General features: G+C 41.9%; 1 protein-coding gene across 1 annotated transcript; it reads left to right on the forward strand.

The window, feature by feature from the left end:
- The first annotated feature begins 8,436 nt into the window (after window positions 1-8,436).
- On the forward strand, window positions 8,437-24,467 carry WEE1 (WEE1 G2 checkpoint kinase). Its single transcript, XM_083598616.1, has 11 exons — window positions 8,437-9,284; window positions 16,720-16,928; window positions 17,713-17,779; window positions 17,907-18,079; window positions 18,395-18,516; window positions 19,817-19,963; window positions 20,321-20,416; window positions 20,511-20,596; window positions 20,892-21,062; window positions 21,154-21,299; window positions 22,929-24,467. Exons 1-11 carry the CDS (start codon window positions 8,703-8,705, stop codon window positions 23,077-23,079), a joined length of 1,950 nt encoding a protein of 649 aa, XP_083454742.1. The 5' UTR covers window positions 8,437-8,702; the 3' UTR covers window positions 23,080-24,467.
- The last annotated feature ends 1,549 nt before the right edge of the window (window positions 24,468-26,016 follow it).

Raw genomic sequence — 26,016 nt, forward strand, 5'->3', positions numbered from 1 at the left:
TCCCACCTATTTTAATATACCGGTAAGCAAGTTGATGTTTCTTATAGATGAAGCCTACAAAATATGAACAGCCCATAACCATTATGTGCAGGTGCTGTCTTAAAATTCTTCTTCTTTGGCGATCACTCGTAGCCAAGTAAGATTGTCTTCCAAAAACAAATAGTGCAGTACCTACTGATAGAGACATTAGAAAGGATCAAAAAGAGGGCAGAACAATTATTACACTGTGCATGTATTGGCTTTTTATAAAGCCACAATGCATATATACTTGGAGCAAGCCTGTATTGAACTCTATGGGACTTACGCCTGAGGAAGCATGTGTAGGCTGCACATCATTCCTATATATTGGTTGAGAACAAGGAGTCAAGAAGGCAACAGACTTTTGCCAGTGTTTGTTTTTTTTTTTTTTTTTAATATTTTTATTTTTCCATATAAACACCATACAACAAACATAAACATACAAAAACAAAAACAAAACAAAAAACATGTATCATTTCATATCCTAATTTCATATCCTATCTTCCCCGACTTCCTCATGCTTCCCCTTTCTGTATTCCAAATTCTTATCGATTGTTCAGCAAATCTTCCCTTATTTTAATTTAAATTTAGACTATTCTTCCTTATTTTCCTTGTCTTAACCATTACTAATAGTAACCATTTACTTTCCAGTCCAACATCATTCTAACTTTCATTAACTTTGTAATATTTCTTTAAATAGTCCTTGAATTTTTTCCATTCTTCTTGCGCTGCTTCTCTTCCCTGGTTTCGGATTCTGCTCGTCATTTCTGCCAAACCCATATAGTCTATCACCTTCATCTGCCATTCTTCCAGTGTGGGTAGTTCTTGCGTCTTCCAGTACTTCGCAATGAGTATTCTAGCTGCTGTTGTAGCATACATAAAGAAAGTTATATCCGTCTTTAACACCCCTTGGCCGACAATACCCAAGAGAAAGGCCTCTGGTTTCTTGGGGAAAGTATATTTAAATACCTTTTTAAGTTCATTATAGATCATTTCCCAGAATGCCTTAATCTTCGGGCAGGTCCACCAAAGATGAAAAAATGTACCTTCAGTTTCTTTACATTTCCAACATTTATTGTCAGGCACATGGTAAATCTTTGCAAGCTTGACTGGGGTTATGTACCACCTATATATCATTTTCATAATGTTTTCTCTTAAGGCATTACATGCCGTAAATTTTATCCCGGTGGTCCACAACTTTTCCCAGTCAGCAAACAAAATATTATGACCAATGTCCTGAGCCCATTTAATCATGACCGATTTAACCGTTTCATCTTGTGTATTCCATTTCAGCAGCAAATTGTACATTTTGGACAAATTCTTAGTACTGGGTTCTAACAGTTCTGTCTCCAATTTTGATTTTTCCACCTGGAAGCCAATTTTACTGTCCAGTTTAAACGCTTCATTAATTTGATGATAGTGGAACCAATCTCTCACCTTCCCTTTTAATTTCTCAAAACTCTGCAATCTCAATTTGTCCCCTTCCTTTTCCAAAATTTCCCAGTATCTTGGCCACTTGGACTCCATATTTAACTTTTTAACTGCCTTAGCTTCCATTGGCGACAGCCACCTTGGAGTTTTATTTTCCAGCAAGTCTTTATATCTGTCCCAGACATTTAGTAGTGCTTTTCTGACAATATGATTTTTAAAACTTTTATGTGCTTTAACCTTGTCATACCATAAATATGCATGCCACCCAAAAATGTTATTAAAACCTTCCAAATCCAAAATGTCTGTGTTTTCAAGAAGTAGCCATTCTTTCAGCCAGCAGAAAGCTGCCGCTTCATAGTAAAGTTTAAAGTCTGGCAGGGCAAACCCCCCTCTTTCCTTTGAATCCGTTAGTATCTTAAATTTAATTCTGGGCTTTTTGCCCTGCCAGACAAATTTAGATATGTCTTTTTGCCACCTCTTGAAACAATCCATTTTATCAATTATTTGCAATGCTTGGAACAAAAACAACATTCTTGGCAATACATTCATCTTTATAGCTGCAATACGGCCTAACAAGGAAAGCTTCAAGTTGGACCAAATCTCCAAATCTTTTTTCACTTCTCTCCAAGTTTTTTCATAATTATCTTTAAACAAATTCACATTTTTAGCTGTCATATTTATACCCAAATATTTCACTTTTTTAACCACAGTCAACCCTGTCTCATTCTGGAACCTTTCCTTTTCTATCTGTGTCAAATTTTTCTCCAAAACCTTTGTCTTAGACTTATTCAATTTAAATCCTGCCATTTGACCAAACTCTTGAATTATTTCCAAAACTCTTTTCGTGCTAGCTTCTGGCTCTTGCAATGTAAGTACTAAGTCATCTGCAAATGCTCTCAGTTTATATTGTTTAGCTCCGACCTGAATCCCTTTAACCAACTGGTCCCTCCTAATCATATTAAGCAAAACCTCCAGGACCGATATAAAAAGTAATGGGGAGATAGGGCACCCCTGACGTGTCCCTTTTTCAATCTTGAACTCTTCTGTAACCACATTATTTACAATTAGTTTGGCTTTCTGTTCAGAGTATATTGCACCTATACCATTTTCAAACCCTTGGCCTACCCCCATCCCCCGGAGGTTCTTCAACATAAAACTCCAAGAAATGTTGTCAAAGGCTTTCTCGGCATCCACAAATATCAAAACAGCTTTAGTGTTTATGTTCACTTCCAGCTTTTCCAAAATGTCAATTATATTCCTTACATTGTTCGACAAGTGCCTTTTTGGGAGAAAGCCCGCTTGGTCCCCGTGAATCTCCTCCATCAAAACTCTCTTCAGTCTTTTTGCCAAAATATCAGCAAAGATTTTGTAATCCACATTCAATAACGAGATGGGTCGGTAGTTTTTAAGTTGGGTCTTTTCAGTCTCTGTCTTTGGTATAAGTGTAATGTAAGCCTCTCTCCACGTATCGGGTGCCCTTTTCCCCTCCATAATCTCATTGCAGACTTCCTTCAAAGGTTGTATCAACCCTTCCTTCAAAACTTTGTAGTATTTGGAAGTCAGTCCATCCGGTCCAGGGGATTTGCCCAGCATCATGCCTTGAATGGCATCTTCTATTTCTTGTGCTGATATCTCCTGGTTCAATATTATCTTACTTTCATGCGAAACCTTTTTCAGCCCATTTTTCTCGAGGAACTGTTGTATGTCCATTTCTTTTTGCGGCCCTTGTGTGTAAAGTTGTCTAAAGTAGTTCCGAAAACAGTTCCTAATTTCCGCTGGGTTGCTTATGTTTTTTCCTTCCACTTCTATATTTGTTACCGTGTTGAGTTTTTGTCTCTTCTTTATTTGCCAAGCCAGTAACTTGCCACATTTATCAGCAGATTCAAAAGTCTTTTGTCTCATTTGTTTAATTCTCCACTCTAATTCTTGATTCATCAGTTCCATATATTGTGTTTGATGAAATTTGATTTCTCTTAGAATCTCTTGGGATTTTGGCTTCGATCTTAATTGTTTTTCCCCTTCTTTTATCTTTTCCAAAATTCTCTCCTTTTTCTCATTTTGCTTTCTCTTCTTTAAAGTATTTTGCTGAATCAAAAACCCTCTCATCACGGCTTTGCTTGCGTCCCATACTATTCTTTTTTCTACTTCAGACCTTAAGTTGATTTCAAAATAGTCTTTCAAGGTTTTTTGGGCCTTCTTACAGATCTCTTCGTCTCTAAATAAGGTGTCATTCATTCTCCATCTGAAGGAACCAGTTGTTGTTTGCCTCATCACCATCTTTACAGCATTATGGTCGGAGAAAGTTTTTGGGCAGATTTCTACTTTTTTTATATTCGGAGCCATACTGCTAGTCACCCAGATTTGGTCAATCCTTGTCCATGTCATTTTGGCTTCAGAAAAGAAGGTTCCCTCTCTTTCTAATGGGTGTTTTGTTCTCCAAATGTCAATCAAGTCCATATTGTCAGTCATTTCAAAAAAAGTCTTTGGTAGTCTTCCATCTTTTGTTATTGCCTGTCTTTGTGCCTTGTCCATATTTGTTGAAACCACTCCATTCATATCTCCCATCAAAATTAAGTTGTAATCCATATGGTCCATCAAAATTTCATGCAACTTCTTAAAAAATTCAGCTTTCCCTTCGTTTGGTGCATAGATTCCCACTATCAAATACTTCTCTCCTTGGGATTGAATTTCAATTGCCAAATATCTTCCTTGATCATCTTTAAAAATTTGTTTCGGTTGCAATTTTTCTTTTGCATAGATCACCACTCCTCTCTTTTTTACTCTGTCTGAAGATATAAATTCCTGTCCCAGTCTTTTATTTATTAATAATTTTCTGTGTGCTCTTGTCACGTGGGTCTCTTGTAGGCAAATCAAGTCCAATTGGTCTTTCTTTAAGGCATGAAATATATTTTTTCTCTTCCTGGGAATATTTAAGCCATTACAATTCCAGGTTAGAAGTTGCAGAGCCATGATGGGATTATTTACTCCTTCCTCCTACAGCTCCCTGTTTTTGTTCCTCGTCTGTCGGTGGTACCGTGTTCGTGTCCAGTGATGGATGCCCTTGTCCTGGAAATGTCTCTTTCTGTAGGTCTTCTTCGTGTTCTCCCAAGAACTTGTCTTTATCACTTACAGTCTTTATTCTTCTCTTCTTTCCCTTATATTTAAAAGACAAGCCTTGGGGAAATTCCCACCTGAATGGTATGTAGTTCTTCTTCAGCAGTGTCACCAGGTCTTTATAATGTCCTCTTGCGTCCAAGATACTCTTAGGGATGTCTTTAAAGATCTCAATAAAAGAGTCTTCAATTCGAAGGGCTGTTTGATAGTGCAGGTTCAATATTTTATCTCGCTCCTCCTTTGATCTTAAGGTAATAAGACAATCTCTGGGTCGATTTCTCTTCTGTCTTATTCCCAATCTAAATGCACTTTCTATCTTAAAATCTTCTTTCTTCAGCTCCTGCTTCCAAAAATCAGAAAATTCTTTTGTCAAATCATCCACCAAGTTCTCTCCTTCCTTTTCCGGCACAAGTCTGATCCTCAGGTTCCTCTCCTTGCGTTGCATATCCTGCATAGAGAGTGCCAGTTCATATTCATCCAATTTCTTGTAAACTGGTGGAAATTTTTCCTCCGCAGCAGTTGCAATTTCCTTAGCTTCCTCGGCTATCTTTCGTGTTATAGATGAATCTTCCAATAATTTCCCAATTGCTTCTGCATTTGAGTTCACTTTATTCCCTAGGTCAGTTATACTTTTAGTATTTAGGTCAATTTTCCCAGAGATTTCTTCAATTTTTTTATTTGTTTCAGCAACTTGTACTTTAGTTTCAGCAACTTGCAATTTAGTCTCCGCACCTTGCTTTTTTAGTTCCTCCAAAGAGTCATTTATCTTCTCCAATACCTTGGCAAATGATTCTTCTGTAGACATTGCTTTCGCTTTTGGCTTTGCAGCCACTATAGTTCCAGAGGCTCCTGTTACAGAAGCCCTTCTTTGCATGTAAGTGTCAATTTTGTATTGTCTGCCAGATCTCAAGGTTGTTTCTTGTAACTCCCCTTTCTCTTTACCATCTGCCATAACAAAGTCTTTTAGTCAAGGTCATTCCCAGACTTTGAAACTCACAAACAAAGTTCTCAAATTTTAAACTCCACTTGTTGCTGAAACAATTTGTAGGTCCTCTAGGGGGCGTAGAGTCAGTTCTATACTTCTCAAAGTAATCCCACACTCTTCAAAAAAGAAGGAATAAAAGTTTCCTAGTCCCTTTCAATTTTTCTTTCCTTTTTCAAGGGGATCCCAGTCAATAGTGCCCTGTAAGTAACTTTGTAATACCACAGAAACAGTGTTTCAAATTGGAAGTAACCAAAGTCAATTTGAGATATTTTTTAACTTCTTATAGCAACAGTCCTTAGCCGGTTCCTTTTCTCCGGCAGTCCGATCCCAGGTTAAAGAGCAGCGATACTTAATCCAATTCTTTTAAATTGGCAGGGAAACACTTTTAAAATCTTCTTCCCCCCCCTCCTGCCTTCGGGGGGGGGGAGTTCTTTACTTTGGTGGTGGATTTCTTAAATCCCGCAAGTTTCCTCTCAAGCAGTTACAGCTAGAGTGCCTTTCGCTTTGATCTTGCTACAGAACGGAAAGCAGACTTCCTTTTTAGTGCTTGTCCGTCTCGGTGCCCAATTTCTTTACTTTTAGTGTCCAGTTATATTTTAGCGGTCAATCCTACTCACGGATAGTTGTTCTTTTAATCCAATTTCCCGGGAAGAAGTCAGCGCTCTCCGCTAATGGCGACGCGGCTTCGCTTCGCAGGCTGGGTGAAGACGACTCTCAGCACCGCTCCAAGACCCCTCCGCTCCTCCGGAGCCTTTAAAAAGGCTATTTCGCAGCGTCGGGGGGGCGCAAAGGTGCCCGCCGAGTCTCCAGTTCACAGGCAACGCGCCTGTGATTTTTAAGGGTCCCCGCTTCGCCGTAGCTGACAGGACCCGAACCCACGAAGCAGATCTCTCCCGGAGCTCCGGTTGAGATCCGCCATTAAGCGCCGGCGCTAACCGGAAGTCAGACTTTTGCCAGTGTTTGTCCACGGACAGCTTTCCAGGTCTTGCGCCCAGCATGACTAAACTGCTTCTGGCGCAACAGAACATCATGATGGAAGCATGGAAACGGTATTTACCTTACCGCTGCAGCAGTACCTATTTATCTACTTGCACCAGTGTGCTTTCAAACTGCTAGGTTGGCAGAAGCTGGGACAGAGCAATGGGAGCTCACCCAGTTGCACAGATTCAAACTGCCGACCTAATCAGCAAATCCAAGAGGCTCAGTGTTTTAGACTACACCTCCACCCGCTTTTAAATCTCATGTTTCCGACAAGGTTAACATGATAATTATAGTTGTTTCCTACCATATAAACAACCCTGTGAGGCAGTTTAGGCCGAGAGATGGTAACTTGTCACACGGTGACCATGTTTCCTGGCTGAATGGGGATTTCAACCATGGTCCTTGTGTGATTATAAAATACTTTGTGGCTGTGCATTGGTGCCTACTCTCTGCTAAATGTGCCTAGGGCTGAAGCCCAAGATGCTGAAGTGTGATTCAGTGGTAGGAGCAGGGCTTTTTTCAGTCAAAACTCACACCTCTCAGGCGGGTGCCATTGCTATTATAAGAGAACAAGAGAGGTGTTCGTGGCGAGTTCCACCATTTATAGAAAAATAGCAGTAGGTACGAGGCATATACATTAGGTGTCTAATTATTCAGCTGGGATTGCAGCAAGGGTGAAGTGCTCCTTTTAAACCCATTTGGGCGTGTCTTTGGAGAAGACACCGGAGTCATCAAAAGACAGTGTTGCAAGTAGTTTCTCTTTCCCTCTCTTTAACGTGTCCTGAAAGATGACACGCTTGATGAAATTCACACTCAAATGCCCCGCTCCTTTTCGAAGAAAAGCCAGTCTCCTTTTTATTTCTTCCTCCTCAAAGGCCATCTTTCTCTACCGCAACCACCACCACCCTGCTGCTGGGAGAGAGAGGCGGCTCTGCTCCTCCCTTCGCAGTGGAAGTGTTTGGCCGCAGGGAATTCTTGTCTGCGCAGGCCGGGCGATGCTCCTGCTTCTCTTGGTGGCTGCGAGTTGTTTCCTTTTAACTGGGGAAGCCATTTAAAAATCCCAGCGCGTACGCTCGCCTCTGAGGAGAACCTCCTTCGGAGGATACATGTACCAGGGGGCCTCTGGAATCTAATGTAGCCACAGCTAACCCGCGGCCCCCCGCCGATTATTTTTAACTGTTGGCGCCAGCAATTTTGCTTTTAGTGATGCAAAGTTGCCCAGACGGCCTTGAATGAGCTTTGCGGTGAGCGAGGCTGCGACGCCCGGAGAAAGCTAGCCTCTTTATACCACACGGTGCTTCTTCTTTGGGTACACAAGCAGATAATTTTGAAGAGCAGCAGACGATTGAGCCACATGTTATTCAGACCCGGCGAAGCTGCGCTCAAACAGATTTAGACCGGGCCGCGCGCCGCTTCTCGAAAGCGCATTGGAGGTGTCCCCTGGCTAGAATTGCAGCCTTTAAACTGTCAGGATGATTTATAGATCACAGCCTCGGGCTCACCGCTAAACCAGTTTATCAGGCCGTGGGTAAAAGGGACCCTCCAGCGGGTGGCTGTTGCTGACACACAGTTACATCAGCAGCAAGCCAGTTTCGGCCAAATGCAGACGGCGAGAATTGCAGAGTCAGAGTGAGTCACGTCGCGCACGGGCCGGCGCTGCTGCCCCTCCTGACTCCATCCCTACCCTGGGGAAGCCCCCTTGCTGCCCCTCCTCCTGCTCCTCTGGACTTGCACGAGCTCCAGTTCAAACGCTGGCCCTGCTGCACGCGCAGCTAACGTCCCCTCAGAGCTCGAGCCGCTCCAGAATAAGAACGGTATTAGAATACGCCCGCCCCTCCTGCTCCCAACCCCGAATTCGCGCCAAATTGCCGTCTGACGCCACCACGCACAGCCCCGCCTCCCGCCTCCCATGTTTTCAAACGAAGGGGGCGTGCGTGATTGGCTGGCGTGACCTGGCACGTGACTAACGGTCGCGGGAAAGCCGCGGAGTCCGAACGGGCGAGTGTTGCTGCTGCTGTGGCAAGAGCCAGAGCTTCGTGGAGGAGCACGAAGGCGAGGCACGGGTCGCGCGTCGTGTGAACGGGCATTTCAGCGCAGGGAGGAGGAGGGAGGCGTGGTTTACTCCTGTCAGCGTCCCGTCTGAACAAGGGAAGGCCTCCCGCGGATCTCGGCCATGAGTTTCCTGAGTCTGCAGCCGCAACAGCAGCCGGTCGCGGGGCCGCGGCGCCTGGCGGCGCGTCGGGCAGCAGCCCCGATCCGGCAGAAGCTGCTTTTTTCGGGCGGCGGGAGCGACTGCGAGGAGGAGGAGGAGGAAGACTGCTACGAAGAGGAGGAGGAGGAAGGTGGCAGCGGCAACAGCACCGGGGAAGACTCGGCTTTCCAGGAGGCCGACTCCCCGCTTTCCGTGAGCCATACCCCGGCTCGGCGCAGGGAGCCGCCGCCGCCGCGCTCGCCCGAGGAGGTGGCGATGGAACTGGCGCCTCCCGCGCTGCCGGGCGACGAGGGAGACTCGTGGGAAGAGGAGGGCTTCGGCTCCTCGTCCCCCGTGAAATCGCCCGGAGCCTACTTCATGGCTGGCTCGCCGCCGCTGAAAGGACCCCGGCGCTGCTGCGGCCGACCGTCGCCGCCGCGCTCCCGGGTGCTGCCGTGCCGGGGCCACCAGGGTCCTGTTTCTGTGCTGCCCGAGTATCCCGACACCCCGCCCCACAAGACTTTCCGAAAACTGCGCCTCTTCGACACCCCGCACACGCCGAAGGTGAGAGGAGGGGGAAGGACGGGCGGAGGACAATTGCAGGGGGGGGGGATCCGGAGGCTCAGTGGCGAGTGCGGGGCTTGGGGGGGGGAGAGGCTAGCCTGCCCCACCGGCGTGTCGGCTCTGCCGGGGAGTTTCCATTCAGTCGCTGCCGCCGCTTGGCTCGCTTCCGTCTGAGCACGTGGGCGCTCGGTAGATCTCCGGGCGGCTCCCTTGGCCGACCACCCCGCGTAGTATGTACTCCGTGAAACAAGCGTTAGAGGCTGCCTCGCTTTTTTATTTTCTGAAGCTTGTTGCAGACCGTTTTGGGTTGATCAGAGCAAAAATGTTATTTTCGGGGGAAAGGGAAGACAATGCAACTAGCGGTGCTCTGAGGAATAGGTGCCACGCCCCTTTCGCCTTTGTCGGTTTCCCCCCCTGAACTGGCAACTTAGAGAGAAGTGAATCCGTATGGTCCGCCCATGCAGCCTTTTCGCTCGTTTAAAATTAAGAGCTGCCATCAGACCGTTCTCCAAAACATGTTGAAAGTTGAAAAGAGAGACTGTTGGCGAATGCAAACCATACTTGGCAGGTGAAGGCCAGTGCTTTGAAAGTGTGGTGTGCCCCCATGAAATTTCAGCGGCTGCCTGAAATACCTAGATACCAAATGCAGCTGGTGAAGCAGGTTATCGTCAATAAACAGAGGCAACATGTTGGTGTATCTGTGTATTTTCCCCTTTTTTGCACTGTTTACATGTGGATTGCCCTTTTAACAGCAGCCAGCATTGTAAAGTGCAGAATACTCCCAACTAAACAATGGCTGCTGCTTGATTTCATTGGTTGGAGAGCCTTTTAAACATAAATTCCATTCAGCTACTCTTCATAAGTTGGTGCCAAATACTTGAATAATTTTTTCCAGTTCCAAGCCTGTACATTGTGCTTATTACATAACAAGCTAGCTTGCCTGTTACAGAAATATTGGCAACTTTGGTAAGCCCTGCCCACAGATTGTCCGTTAAGATTATGTAACTGAACTACAAATGGTGCCTAAAATAGTTTTTACCCACCTTGCAAGATGCAGGGCCAGTTTGCCGCAGCTGTTTGTTCCCCCACAAGAAAGCTACTCTGGACACTTCTGAGCCCTGAGACTGTCCTTCCAGTTTGCTTAGTGAAATTGAAATGTTTACATTCAGAAGAGCAGTTAAAAAACACTCCCCTTTACATCATGAAATCAAACTGCTTTTGTAACAGTTCAGAGAGGGAAGAAAACTTTTTCACTAGTTTTTTTAAATTCCAGCTTTAAATTTTAAACGTTTTCATGGAATGTAATAATATATAATAATAAATATTATTATTATACCATTATTGTCCATGTAAAAGAATCTTGAGAGGAATAGAAGTATTGGATAACTGAATGAATTGGAAGGCCATCTGCTTGTTTTAATGATACATGCATACATTTTGTTAAATGTTGTCTCATAACTGTCTTTGTTATAGTGGGTGAATTGTAGGCCAGTGAGTTCTCTGTTCAAATCTTTGCCTCAAGTATGAAGCTCACCTGATGCCTCTGGGCAAGCTACTCAACTGAATTGCATTGAACTAATTTGAGTATAATATATACAGTGAGGCATATAAATAGAAAAAACATAATACTATGCATGTGTACTTGGAAGTGCGTTCCAGTAACTTAACTATTCCCTGGTAAATGGGCATAGAATTGCAGCTTCAGTGACTAAGCTTCTTGAATAAAAGATGGAATAGTAATATAATAAGTAAAAAAGAGAGTGCTATATAGCGCTTTGCCAGATAAACTTGCAGGATGTTCACATCCATGACCTGGGCATGGCGACAAATTTCTTAGTTGCTTCCAGTTTAAGTTATTGCAGTGTGCTCTACACAGGGCTTTCTTTGCTCTTGACATTTAAATTGATCCATAATGAGAAGTAAGGATGCTACTAAGTGCTCATGCATGCTTATCTTAAAACAGCTGCAGTTGTTTTCAGTCCATTTCTACACACAATTCAAAGTGTTGGTAATTAAGTTGTTGTGGTCCAGGGGTTTTGGTTGGTGGTGGTGTTGAATACCTGTTGTTATCTCTGCAGTGGAGTCTCTGTCTTCTGCTTCATAGAGCTCTTGAATCAGTATGAAAGAGGAGCTTTTTAGCCACTGAGGAGGAGTCTCCTCACCCTTTGTGCTGATTGGAGCCATAGGGAAAGAAAGGAGGTGAGTCAGCCACTGAGGATCGGCTCCTAGGTCACTCTGGAGAAGAACACCAATGAGTTGGAATTGTTCTGTATGCTCCAGAGCTAAGCACTGAGGAACACTGAAAACACAAGGGGCTTCTGTTTCAAGAGAAATGTGTGCAAGGTCTGTTACATACAATGGAATGTCATGGGAAAAACAACTTAAGTTGCTCCAAAAGAAGATATTGGAGCACTCAAATTAGTTGCCCCTGCATTGCAGGGGCTGGACTAGATGCTCCACAGGGTCCCTTCCAACTCTACAATGCTATGATTCTAAGTTTAAAACCCTAAATGGTGCAGCCCATGGAACACAGGGCTTTTCCCTTGTGTGCCATTATGTTTATTCCCTAAGATCGCGGAGAGGTTATTATTCATGTTTTGGTGTCTGGTTGGGATGTAGGAGAAGATTGGGTTTTTGGTAAGATTTTTTTTTAAAAAAGAAACTTCGTAAAATTGCTCTTGAGTGTTGCCAATCAATGCACTGGATGAGCAGAATGCTAGTATTGTAGATAAATAAAATTTCATACGTGAAGCTGAATTTATTGTGTCTCCAAAAATATTTTGGCTTTGAGGGAATCTGGGTTTTCTAACTTTAGAATCAGGATGCAAGTAAGTAGTAATTGTCTTAGCAGCATGGGGTGGAACCAGGGAGCCACCCTCCTGCCACCACCATTGCTGCTGCCTATCATTGACTCCCAGTTTGTTTCTGGGATTAATTCAAGGTGGTCACACACATATTTAAAGTGCTTAAAGCCCTAAACAATTTAGGCCCCAAATATTTGAAAGGCTGCTTCCTTTCCTACACACCACCTTGGAGGAAGCCCTTCTGGTAGTTCTGCTGTCCTCAGAAGTTTGTATTTGTTTGTTTGTGTATATCGGGGGGGGGGATGAAGATGGCCTTGGAGAGGGCATTCTCTGTGGCAGCCCCTAAATTGGAATTCCCTCCCTGCAGTGGTACATCTGGCACCTTCACATTACAGCTTTGGGCGCAGGCTGAAGATGCACTTCTTAGGCATTTGACACATGAAAAATGTGTTTTTAGCAACCACCATATTCTTGTGTCTATTTGTTTTAACAGTTTTTAATTCTGAATTTTTAATTTTAGCCCGTCCTAGGACTGTCTGGTGAAGGGAGTGTCATAATTTATTGATAATAGATGGGATAAAGTGATAGCAAGGTTGAGGCCTAAACTGACACTCCCACTGATGTGCCCATGAGGCCCTGACATCCCTGCTACTAAGCCCAGTCCAAGTAATCAGTGGCAGTACTAGTGTTGGGAGGGGATATTGACCTCACCACACATGCTACTATGGGCTAGCTGAAGAGCCAACTCTGTATATATGGCATGAAAACTTTGGATCTAACCAATTAACGTTATGTTCTCTTGGTTATGTTTGAGAGTGAAGGGAAGTTCTATTACAATGACTAAATTGGTTACCACCTTCTCTCCTTTGAAGGAGCTGGTGTTTCTTTATTCATTAGATTTAACTGCATGGTAGATAGGATTACACTTTCTGGTTAACAATACAATATGAACTTTGCAGTGAATAACTATATAATTTTCATCCCCATTTTATTTTAAGTAGCCTCTGTGCCAGGTATGTCCAAAGTCTGTTTTGGGGGCCTAATCTGGCCCACTGGTCAGTTTAATCCAGTTTATTTTCTGGGGTAAAAAGCTTAACAAGATCAACCATAAAAAAAAGCTGAAAAACTCAAAATCCTAAAAAATGCTCAACAACTTCAATCCTCAAAAAAGGTCAATACAGTCATACCTCGGGTTACAGACGCTCTTCAGGTTGCGTTTTTTCGCATTACGGACCCACCAAAACCTGGAAATACCAGAACAGGCTACTTCTGGGTTTCAGTGGTCGTGCATGCGCAGAAGCGCTAAATTGCACTATGCACAGAAGCGCTGAATCACAACCCGCGCATGCGCAGATGTGCCACTGCAGGTTGCGAACGCTTCGGGTTGCAAACATGCATCCCGCACGGATCACGTTCGCAACCCCAAGTGTCCACTGTAACTTTGGTCAGTCCTTTGGTCAGCCCTCACGGCCCTTCACTTCATCAAATCTGGTCCTCTTTGAAAAAAGTTTGGACACCACTGCTCTATGAGCACTATGCATATTATACTTCAAATACATCTTACAGAGATCACAGTTTTCTTACGTATTACTATTATTTTAAAATGCTATACTGCTAATTTCTATTGGTGATTCTTTTTCACCCTCAACCAGACAAAAAGAAGTATGTTTTCACAATTTCAGCAATGTTTAATATTTGCTGTTGCCAGTGTGGGCCTAAATGAAACCATTTATGTTCTGAGAACCTGGCTTTTATCAGAGTTTTGAAACTATATCGAAGCAACCGGTCAGTGGCCAAATATAATACTGAAAGTTTGGTGATTGGTGGCACGGTGGCAGTTTATTTGTATGTATGAGGGGGCTTTGGATGTCTGCTTTCTTTTGGTTTAGAATATGGCATGAGAGTCATAATGGATCAAAAAAATAAAAAGGTCAAGATACTTCAGTACTGTATTGCTGTATATGGTGTCAGTTGAGTTCTTCTGTTGCCTGTGGTTGAGCAAAAGTTGTAATAGCTTCCACAGTGTATGGCAAACTGTTGGCTCTGACTACAAACTGGAAAGAAAAGTCATCTCTTAGTTGTGTGATTTTTAGTAAACTTGAATGAGGTAAGAAGGATAAAGGACATCTACATCAACAGGACTCAGGTATGACTTTCTAGACTCCCATTTATTTATTGTCAAATTTACCAGTTCATTGATTAACGCTTGCAGTCCTAATAGTGGGTGGGTGGCACCACTTCGCTGTGGTTCCAGTCCTACTTGGGTGGACATTTCCAGGGGATGATGCTTGGGGAGTATTTTTCAGCCCCATGGAGCCTTCAGTGTATTTTCACATATATTTGGAACTACTAAGTGGGGTCCTCTCGAGCAGTGTTCCCCAACCTTGGGCCTCCAGCTGTTTTTGGACCACAACTCCCATCATCCCTCGCTAGCAAGACCAGTGGTCAAGGATGATGGGAATTGTAGTCCAAAAACAGCTGGAGGCCCAAGGTTGGGGAACACTGCTCTAGAGCTTCGGAGTATGTTGTCTGTTCCTTTACATCTGCAGGTGTGGCAGTGGATGTGCTGGACCATTGTCTTGCCTCTGTAATGGACTAGATCAGATAAGACTGAGGAATTGTTAGTGGGCTGTCCTAAACAGGATGGATGGGAGGTTGCCTGCTCTTGATGGGGTTACACTCCCTCTTAGCAACCGGGTACATAGCTTGGTGGTACTTGTGGTTGCATTTCTGTCACTTGAGGCTCAGGTGGCCTTAGTGGTGTGAAGTGCCTTCCATCAGCTTTGACTGGTGGCTCAGCTGTGCCCCTACTTGCACAGGGATTGCCTAACTACTGCTGTCTATGCTCTTGTAATCTCTAGGTTAAATTACAGCAACACGTTGTACACAGAGCTCCCTCTGAAGATGGTTCAGAAACTTCAGCTAGTGCAGAATTCGGCAGCCAGGTTGCTTACTGGAGAAAGACAGTTTGAGCATATTATACCAATCCTGGCCCGACTGCACTGGCTGCCAATTAGTTTCTGGGCCCAATTTCAAGTGCTGGTTTTGACCTATAAAACCTTAAATGGCTCAGGACTGCAATACTTCAAGGACCACCTCTTTCCATATGAACCTACCCGAACCCTGAGGTCATCCTCTGAGGCCCTTATTGTGTGCCTCCATGAGAGGTCTTGAGGGTGGCAATACGAGAACGGGCCTTTTCTGCTGTTATTCTCTGCTTGTGGAATGCTCTCCCCAGGGAAGTTCACCTGGTGCCTTCATTATACACCTTCAGCTGCTAGGTGAAACATTCCCCTTCAACCAGGCCTTTGGCTGATTAACATCTGATGCTCTTTTAAATGTGTTGTGGGAGAGGAGATTATTAGTTTGTTCTTACTTTTTACTATGTGTTTTGTGGTTTTCATATTGTGATTTTATGTTGTGAACCACTCTGGGATCTACAGCTCAAAGGCAGTATACAGATTTTAATAATACTAATAGTTACTCCTAATTCTTTCACCGAGTTAGCAGATTTGATTAACATGGGTTGATATGTACATGTTCTTGACTGCAAGATGAAAGTAGGCATGGACAACTAGTCATGCACATTGCTGTTATCTAAAAACTGTAGCAATTCCTTCTGTCAATAACTGGTCAAAGCTGTTATGTGTAGCTTACAGTGTTTTACTGGTTGGAGTTGTACATCTGTTCTGCTGATTTTAAGTAGGCAACTTCAATGTATAACTAAGTGTGTAATGGCAAGAGCTGGACAGAAGCATCTTTAGTTAGCCTTCTATATTTTGGAGGTGATCAGATCTTGCTCTTCATCCAGGTGAAGATTTTATGAACTAATAGTTGTATTATCTGATCAACACCTTGTGTTGCATTTTGTGGCATGCCTATAACACCAGCTGTGATTTAAAGAAAGGGTGGGAGAGAGATGTTTTGTTTGCCAGAACTATTTTTCTTTTCTATTAACAAAGAAACTCTTGATTCAGAAATGCTGTTGATTTAAAGCGTTTCACACCAATTATTGCCTTGGATCCCAAGAAGTTCCACTAGAAGGGGATTGCCAGAAGATGACTCTTTCCTCCTTTGGCATCTCCCCAAACACTTCAGAAAGCTTCTGGGGGTGAGGGTGAGTTGTGGCACAGTGGGCTAAAAACAGAGATCACTTTAAAGCTGGGTGGAGACAACTTCCATTTATGTCCATATCATTAGCTGAGAGAATGTGATAGTTTTTAGGTGTTGTTAGTATGCTTTAAATGATACTAATATGTTTTCTACTCTGGGCTCTTTTGGGAGGAACAATAAGATAAAAACTGATTAAACAATATGTCTAATAGAACTTAGGAAGCCTGCAGGTGAGGCGAGGTGTGTGTGTGTGTTTGTTTGTTTGTTTGTGTGTGTGTGTGTGTTTAGTTCTGCTTTGCTCATTGCTCTGATAGCCAAAATCAGTTACTGCATTATATTGATTTTACATATGGAACAATGAATAGGAAACCCATTTATGCCATAGTAATTCACCATAGGGGAAGCACAAGTGTTATATTTGGAAAGATTATTCATTCGTTTAAATTCCAAATAATCATTAACTTGTTAAGTCAACATGGGACAGAACTGTTAATTTACTCGTTTCCTTTATTTTTCAGAGTTTACTTTGTAGAGCTGAAGGAATGGGATCAAGTTCAGCTAAACTCCGAGGTGGCTCTCTCTTTATGAATGTTGGAAAACTAGTAAAACAGGAATCTGATGTGGGGCAAGCACCTCACGTGAACATTAATCCCTTCACTCCAGACTCTCTCTTCCTTCAGTCATCAGTTGGGCAGTGTCGTAGGAGAAAGAGAACACATTGGAATGAGTAAGTGTCTAGAGCTGGTCATTGATAAACTGCTTAAGAAATAAACTTTTGATAGCAATCCTGTCAATGAAGGGATTGTACTTAACTATCTTTATTTTCAAGTGAATAATTAGGTTTAGAGTTACGGAGGCTTTAAGAACACAAGTGGTTAAAATTGTACAGCAGAACTTGTAACATTGCCTAACATTGTGAGATATTAGTTTGTAAGTTTGCTAAACATGGGCTGCATGAGACTGCTAAACATGGGCTGCAAATATAGCTCTTTCTCTGCTGATGTTATATTCAGTTTCCTCGTCTCCATTCTACACAGTTGGTTGTTGCTACAGTAGGCCCCAGGGAAACATGGGTAAATTCTGACAGCTTCACTTTTAGCATGAGGTCTAATTTGGGCCTGAATGTAACATTTTACATACTTGTTCTACTTCCCTTTTTTTAGGAGTCTGACTCCTATCAGTCTCTCTTCCCTGCATTTGACACAAACACACATCTTACTGTGCTGAGATGTTGGCATGGCACAATATTAATTGACATAATCTATCCAAACAACCATTCTGTCACATCACCTCAATGCAGCACAGCTTCCTTCATGACTTTTTGTGCACACACCTTCTTCTACATTGTCCCTACTATTGGCATGGGTGAAAAAAGATGTCTGGAAGTGGTCTGGTAGCTATGGCTTTGCACAGTTCATGAATTTGATTAAATTGCTTGGAAAGTAAAATGTAACTTATCGATGAAAGTGAAGGTTTCATAGCATTTCTTTTACTTATTGTTTGTGTCACAGCTCCTATGGTGAAGATATGGAAGCAAGTGATGGAGAGCCTGAAGATGAAACTACAAGACCTGCCAAGGTAAATAAAAATAAAAAGCAATCCCCATTTATTCCTAAGTAAGCATTTTTAAAGTTCCATTGAAATCCATAGGATTAACCTTTTAAGAAGCCCTTTTCCTCAAACTTGTTTGTCTCAATCCTTTTAGCGGATCAGCATAACAGAAAGTAATATGAAATCACGATATGCAACAGAATTTCATGAATTGGAAAAGATTGGATCTGGAGAATTTGGTTCAGTATTCAAATGTGTGAAAAGGCTTGATGGTTGCATCTATGCAATAAAGCGTTCTAAGAAACCATTGGCTGGCTCAATTGATGAGTGAGTAAAAAATTAAATGTAAACTATCCTATGTCCTTGTATTTCACTCCTCTGCACATACTCATTTTTAAAATAATCCCATCAAGGCATGTAAGGATTTGCTCACGTATTGTCTTTGCAGCTACAATACTGAAATGTTTATAGTTGCAAAACTATCATTCATTCACCTGTACATAACAAACACAGCACCCCTATGCCATAGTTCATATCTCTTCCAACTCAAAAAACTTAACTGCTCTTGTAATGTGACCAGCATTCTATGCTTGCTTCCTTAAACCAGTTTCAAGCTTTATTTAATTTGTTTTAATACCACAGGCAAAATGCTCTTAGAGAAGTCTATGCTCATGCAGTTTTGGGACAGCATTCACATGTAGTCAGATATTTCTCTGCTTGGGCAGAAGATGATCATATGCTTATACAGAATGAGTATTGTAATGGTAAGTAAAGCTCCTATTGAATTTACCTTACTATGAATTCTGGTTATTAAGGGAACATAGTTGTAGTAAGATGCTAAACTTGTCTGGGAAAGGGGAGGGAGATCTGCTGACTTATTTGCCAACAAAGTCAATGATGCACTTGCTAAGTCCTTTTTCTTTCAATGGAATTTAAGCATGTGTAATGGGGTACAGGATTGCAGCCATTGGCTTGGACCCAGCCAGGTATGTCTTACATGAGCAGAAAGGCATTTGTGCTTGTAGAAGACAACCTAGCAAATTTTCTTGATTGCTCCATCCTTCTGAAGCCCCCCATGCCCCATCACACACTGTTCTGGAGGGTCATTCACCTTTTAAGAAGTGGCTTTTGTGGTGTGTGCAAGAGGCAGAAGTGGAGATTGGACCCTAGTTTGTACAAGCAGTGCTCTGTTCATCTTAGTCTCTGAATCAGTAGCATTTTATATTAATGTCAAACACATGTGGTTACAGTTAGGATAAAGCAAGTAGAAGTAAAAGATCAGATGAATTTTAGACAATTTATGATACAACAAAATTCAAATAATTTGTGAGCTTCTTAAATAGGCAGGAAGTGAATGTTCTTACAAACATTTCAGCTGATTAACTAGACTTGCTTCCTGAGTCATAAATTGGGGATCTTCATTCCAAGAAAAAATTCAATACCCAGTCTAGAATATTTCAGAACAAAAATATAAATAATCTGGTTTGCTTAATATGTGGTTGTACTTATATAGCTTTACTCATGTATCTTTTTTAGAGTCTCTTTTCTTTTGTCTGTTATTGTCCCTTAACCCTAGACTAGACCTCTAGAACATGTGGCCCAGGGAATTGGATAGAACCCCTACAGCCTACTAGCTCCTTGACAATGCAGTGCCTTCCAGATGTTTTTGGGACTACAATTCCTGTCATCATTGGCCACAGTGGCTGGGTTTGATGGAATTTGTAACCCAACAACATCTGGAAGATACCATGTTGGCTATATGTGCCTTACATTATTGTTGCAAGAACTACATCTAGGTAATACATGTTAAGTGCTTTGAGCACTTTAAAAGTGTTACACAAATGCTAAGTATTGTTAAACACAGCATGCATTGGCCTTAGAACCAAGGTAGCAACATGGTGCCCTCCAAATGTTGCAAGACTATAGCTCCCATCATTCTATACCATTAGATGTGCTGGCTGGGCCTGATGAGAGTCCAAAATGTCCTGAGGGCACCACCTTGGCTACCTCTGGCCTACAAGAAAATGAATTTTCTACTTTTACATTATTTAATTTTGCTTCTAGGTGGAAGTTTAGCTGATGCTATAAGCGAAAACTATAGAAGTATGCGCTATTTCAGTGAACCAGAATTGAAAGATTTGCTTCTACAAGTTGCCCGTGGTTTAAAGTATATCCATTCAATGTCCTTGGTGCACATGGATATAAAGCCCAGTAAGTATTCAGAGATCTGGTATTTCCTGCATTGAAAGTGTTTTTAGAGATGATTGAATATGTGGTAGTAAAATAACCAGTGAACCACACCTTAGTAACGGAAACTTTTTCATTCTGAATACAGAAAACAATGAAAGAAATCAGTTCTGAAACATACAGCTGGCCAACTGCTGTTCAGTTTATTTTGGATCTTTTTTTTGTTTTGTTTTGTTAGATTATGCTTGTTTGCTGGCTGTCCTGAAATTTGGCTTCTTTCCCAGAAGGCTGTTGGGTTAATTATTCAAAGAAGCCAGCAGATGGTGCAAATTCTGAAACTAGATTATATTTTGACGAATGTCTATTTTTATTCCTTGGCAGGTAATATCTTCATATCTAGGACTTCAATTCCAACTACTATATCTGAAGAAGGCGATGATGATGAGTGGACATCTAGCAGGGTTGTTTTCAAAATAGGTAGGGGAGCATGGAGTTACATTTTCCTGTGCAACCTTTTATTTGTTTTTGCTTTTGAGAAAATAACCCTTCTTCCCATTCTTCTTTAATGTAGGTGACCTTGGTCATGTAACTAGAATATCTAGTCCACAAGTTGAAGAAGGAGATAGTCGTTTCCTGGCCAATGAAGTTTTACAAGAGGTAAACAGTGTTTTGCTAATGGGAGTTAAATAATTAATTGTATCTTACTGATGACTAGGGTTTGGGTCCTCTGATTATGAATGGAAGGATCCTCCCTTCATTGAAGGAGACTTACATTCACAGGAGGGCCCCTTCTGAAAGCAGAACTCTTTATTAATAGTCACTTCTTTCCAGCAAGTTGAACTCATTGTGACTTAAACGAACATAGTAAAAGCATCAACAAAGTGAAAACTTAGGATCTATGCCTTGATATATTGTTCTGGTGGGATTTTGTAAACTTTTATTTCCTTTGCAGAACTACAATTACTTGCCAAAAGCAGATATTTTTGCTCTTGCATTAACTGTGGTGTGTGCTGCTGGTGCCGAACCACTGCCAGCCAATGGGGATCATTGGCATGAAATTCGACAAGGAAAACTCCCTAGAATTCCACAAGTCCTTTGTCAAGAGCTATTAGAGTTACTGAAGGTAAGAAGGTGATCTGTGTTCCTGGCATCATGCTACACGTTCTTTAAGGGAAGGGTGGTCAGCCTTAATTTTCATCTCTTTCCTATTTCAGCTTATGATAAACCCTGATCCAGAGAAAAGACCCTCAGCAGTAGCTCTAGTCAAGCATTCTGCATTGTTATCTACTGCCAGAAAGAGTGCTGAGCAACTACGAATAGAACTGAATGCTGAAAAATTCAAAAACTCTTTGTTGCAGAAGTAAGTTGAATCCATACTGTGGCAACTTCAGTGTCACAAATCTAGGAAATAATATTAAGAGCCAAGTAGCAGAAGACTCTGTTCCTTGTTACAAAAAAGAAAACCTAGACTTTATTATGTAACCTCTTAATTTAACTCCAGACATAAGCAACAAAATAAAACATTTTGCAACTTCTCTTGAAGCACATTGAACGTAGCACCCAGTGATTTGAAGTACAGCAGACACCATATTTTTTGCTTTAGGTATTGTTTAACAAGATACCAACACTGAATGGAAGCTGCTTGAAACTCTGGTTCTTACAGTGTTTACTTTGATTTGGTAAAGACTGCTTCTAAGTACTCGGGGGCAGGGGGGAGGAAACAGGTTCATATAGTAACATCTACCATGGGGAGAGCTTTGCGTTCCCAAGGAGGAGACAGTATGTACATCTCTGAATGGGAAGGATATGTGCAAATTCTCCCTTTGTATGAGACCATGCAAAGTGTTCAGATGATATGCAAGTCACATTAGCTATGTGGTCCCTAGTTTATTACTAAACCAGAAAGGTGTGGTTCAGTGGTGCTGACGGAATACCTGTCTTGGCAAACGATTGCTGAAAACCTTTTTACTGGGTTTTTTGAAGGGGAGAACAGAGGTTTTTTTGACAGCATATTTGCCCTGAAAGCTTCAACTGGTGGACATTTTTAGTAACCCTAGTTGCAACTTCCTCGGCATTGTGTCCATGTGTGTTCCTGTGCATCCACGCAGCAACAGTTGATGCAGTTACAAACTATTGGGTGACACCACGGTATTAATATTGAACTTGACCAGAATTAGTCTGTGAGGTGACAAAACATGCCAGTAACAAAAAGTGGAAGTTATGAAGTTTGACGAGGATTAGGGGAACTTTATGTATTAAATATGCCTAATAAATACAACTACTAGGTCTCAGCTTTTGGTTCTACAAAGTGGAGGTCAAAATGCAAGGTTTTCTCTTCCCTCCCTTTAAAGGGAAAACACATAAGTATATTTACAGGATGGTGAAGAGAGCATAATATCAAATGTGTGCTCTCTCTTGAAACGTTCTACCATTCAAGCAAAATCAGAGTTCAGGAAATGACTGTTACCTAGTTAACTTGAGGGAAAGGTACTAATGGAGGATGAGATTGCAGAGAAATGGAATGAATTCTTTGTATCTGCTTTCATTGTGAAAGATGTGATAGAGCTGGGGAGAAAGTGGATAGGAAGTAGTTTTCTCCCTCTTAATACTTGAACCCAGGGTCAGCAGATGAATTTTATATCAATAAAATATCAGAATTCCTTGCTCCAGCATGCATTTTAAGGTCGTGTTTGGTTTTATGATAAATTTTTATTGTCCAATTTTCTGTGAATTAATTTTTTTATGTACGCCACTTAGAAATGTGGGCACACTAGAATGGAAAGCAGGACTAGATAGGCCTTTGGTCTGATCCAGCAGTGCTGCTGCAGTGTAATCTTGTAGAAAGCTCTGTGTGATTCTGCTAATAGTGTTGGTAGACCAGAAAAAAGTTACAATAAAGTTTGCACCCTGAATTACTGTTCTTGTCTCTTTAGAATGATTTTGGATGAAAGTTATTTGGTGGCAAAATGACTTTTTTTCTATGTTCCAGGGAACTTAAGAAAGCACAAATGGCAAAAGCAGCAGCAGAAGAGCGAGCTCAAATTACAGATCGAATGACAACTAGATCTACAGCACAGACTAGAACAACTCGTCTTAATGGAAAGAAAATGAACCGTTCAGTTAGCCTGACAATATATTGAATTGGCCGTTCCAGAAAGCTTTCAAGAAGATTGTGGGATATTCCTGGACTAGTTTAGGAGAGGAAGAGGATTCTGTTTCTTTAAATCACTGTCATTGGTGTTATAAAGAAGTCTTCTACAATTTTAGTTTTGCCAAATGCAGTTAAATAACTGTAGGATCCAGGCTTCCTAAGAGTGGCACTCTGCTCATTGAGGTCTCTCACCACAGGAAGGAGCAAATGTGATTTTTCACCAACCCTCCCTCCCTGCAGCTCCTGAAAATCTGCTTCAGAGGATATAGGGACCCTCCAGAAAATGGTGGGAGGTGGTGTGGGAGCTGTGGGTGGAATTGGAGAAAATTGCTGCTTTTGTCCAGCAGAAGCCTCCAATGGGTATCAGGCTTTTCTGTGAATGGAAGAAACTCTTCTGTTGCAGAATGTCAAGTCTGGATCTGACCCTATGTGTCCTCCTGCTCCTTAAAGAAACCAGGACGCTAACTTTCAAGCCTTTTAGTTACACTGAATACTATACCATCCAGAGTTAACCACTATAGTGGTTTGCTGCTTCTCATTCTTAATGCATTTCAGGGGAAAGAGCTTTTCCTAGTAGTCTAATGGGCTTTTTTGAGTAAACTACTCTATTTGGAATGGAGGGAAAAAATGACATGGGGAGAGGCCAAAGGCCAACAGGCTGAACCATACCTGGTGTCAGGTAAACTCTTGTGAATTTTACTTGTGTATTCAACTGGGAGCACTTTGTTAGGCATTGCGTAGACCACAGGAAAAAGCCTGTGGAAACATGCCATGTGAAACTGCTGCTATTTTTAGTTTGTATTTGCTGTAAAACTGTAGCATTAAAACAATCATTGTGTTAGTGGGCTTTTAAAAAAATTATGTGAAAAATATCAAAGCTGCCCTGCTGAAAGCAGCTTCATTCTCTGAAGCTAGTGTATTGTGTACAGAGTCAGTGCACCAATTTTATATTTGAATTACATTATTAGTGTAAATGTTTGTTTGTCATTCTTTCTAATAAAGTTCTCCAAAAGTTAATTCCTCCCCTTCACCTCATCTTTCCTTTATGTGTTAATATTTCAGTGTACCTGTTGGCATATTTTTAGAACTTGTACATAAGTATACTGTTACCCTTTTCAAACTGAATGTATAAAAGTGTTATAGTGTACGATACTGAAAGCTGTAGTTTGAGACACCAGAAGCTCCAGCTAAAATCTATTTCAGTTTTAGTTGCAAAATTAATATAATTGGCCCTCCTAATGATCTGTTCTGATATTGCCAAAATAGATGTTACCAATTACAGGCTTTTTGGCTTAAACCAATGTTTTCTATATGAATGTTTAACTTTGTTCTTAATTAGTATTGAATCAGATTATTAAAGTGACATTTTGAAATTAATATTGTCATGTTTTTGTCAGCCTTGAGTATCATATCCCATTAATGGTCTATAAATCTACCTGTGAAGAATATTTTTGCGCGTGCACACACGCACACAAACACTGGGCTGGTCATTCCTGCTTGTTTATCTAAATCCTGTTGAGGAAACTCATGTCTGTCTGCGTTTGAGGTAATACAAGGGTGTAGTTCTTTCCAGTCTGTCAATAAATATGAGCTCTTTATTGTGGTAGTTGCCCAGTGTTTGTTTATTTAATATACTGCCTTTCTCCAAGTTGGGATTCCAAGGTACCTTGCAGAATTTAAAAATATCAATTACAAAATATAAAATAGACAAAGTACAGTAATTAAAATACATTACGCACATAAAGCTAGCAATTTAAATATTTGCCCAGTAATCAGCATCATATACACCTTGGTTTCCTAAGGCTTGTCTGAGCAGGAAGGTCTTGGCCTGCCAGCAAAAAGAACAAATCTACCCTGGGAGCAGCCACAGAAAAAGCTCATGTCACTGCCAACCATGTTTCAGATGTGATGGGACTGAGGGGAGATGCTCACCTGAGGATCTTGGCCCACAGGCAGATTCGGATAGGGAGATCACAATCTTTCTGGTAGCCTGGATGTAGGCTACACAGGGCTTTATAGTTCATAACCAACACTGCATTGTGGCTGGAAACGGACCGTTGGCCAGTGATGTTTTAACAGGAGTACCATGCTCCTTGTAACTAGCTGCAGTCAGTAGTCTAGCCATATCCTAGACCAGCTGACGCTTCTGACTACTTTTCAGAGAGTGGAGAGAGTTATAGTAGTCCCAACAGGAATGTAATTAAGGCGTGCATCACCATTGGCAGATCTGATATCAACGAAGGGCTTCAGTTGGTGCATGAGCCATAGCCACCACCAAAACCTGGGCATCCAGGTACAGGCTAGAATCCAGGTACAGTCGTACCTTGGATCCTGAATGCCTTGCGAGTCGAACCTTTTGGCTCCTGAATGCTGCAAACCCGGAAGTGAGTGCTCTGGTTTGCGAACGTTCTTTGGAACCCAAACGTCCGATGGGGCTTCCGTGGGTTCTGATTGGCTGCAGAAGCTTCCTTCAGCCAATCAGAAGTTGCGCTTTGGTTTCCAAACATTTTGGAAGTCGGAACGGACTTCTGGAATGGATTACATTTGACTTCTGAGGTACCACTATATACCCATTAACAAAAGTGGCAAATAGGCAGCCTGCTTAGGGAAGTTTTTTAATGGCGTTTTAATGTATTTTAATCTGTTGGAAGCCACCCAGAGTGGCTGGGGAGACCCAGCCAGATGGGCAGGGTATAGGTAATAAATTATTATTTTATAAATATAGCTGGCCATGCTATAATGATCTGGGTCCATTACAATAAGGCACACAGGAAAGCCAACTGAGTTACTGAGACAAAGGAAAAGTTTTGCATAAATAACGAACAGGTACAACAGCAGCAGAACATGCCATTCACTTGAAACCAAGATAGGATGGAGTTCCTGATGGGAACAGGGCGTTACAACTAACCATCAGGAAAAAGTTTAG

Source organism: Podarcis filfolensis (genome assembly GCF_964270895.1).
Source record: "Podarcis filfolensis genome assembly, chromosome: 1".
NCBI classification, from domain to species: Eukaryota; Metazoa; Chordata; class Lepidosauria; order Squamata; family Lacertidae; genus Podarcis; species Podarcis filfolensis.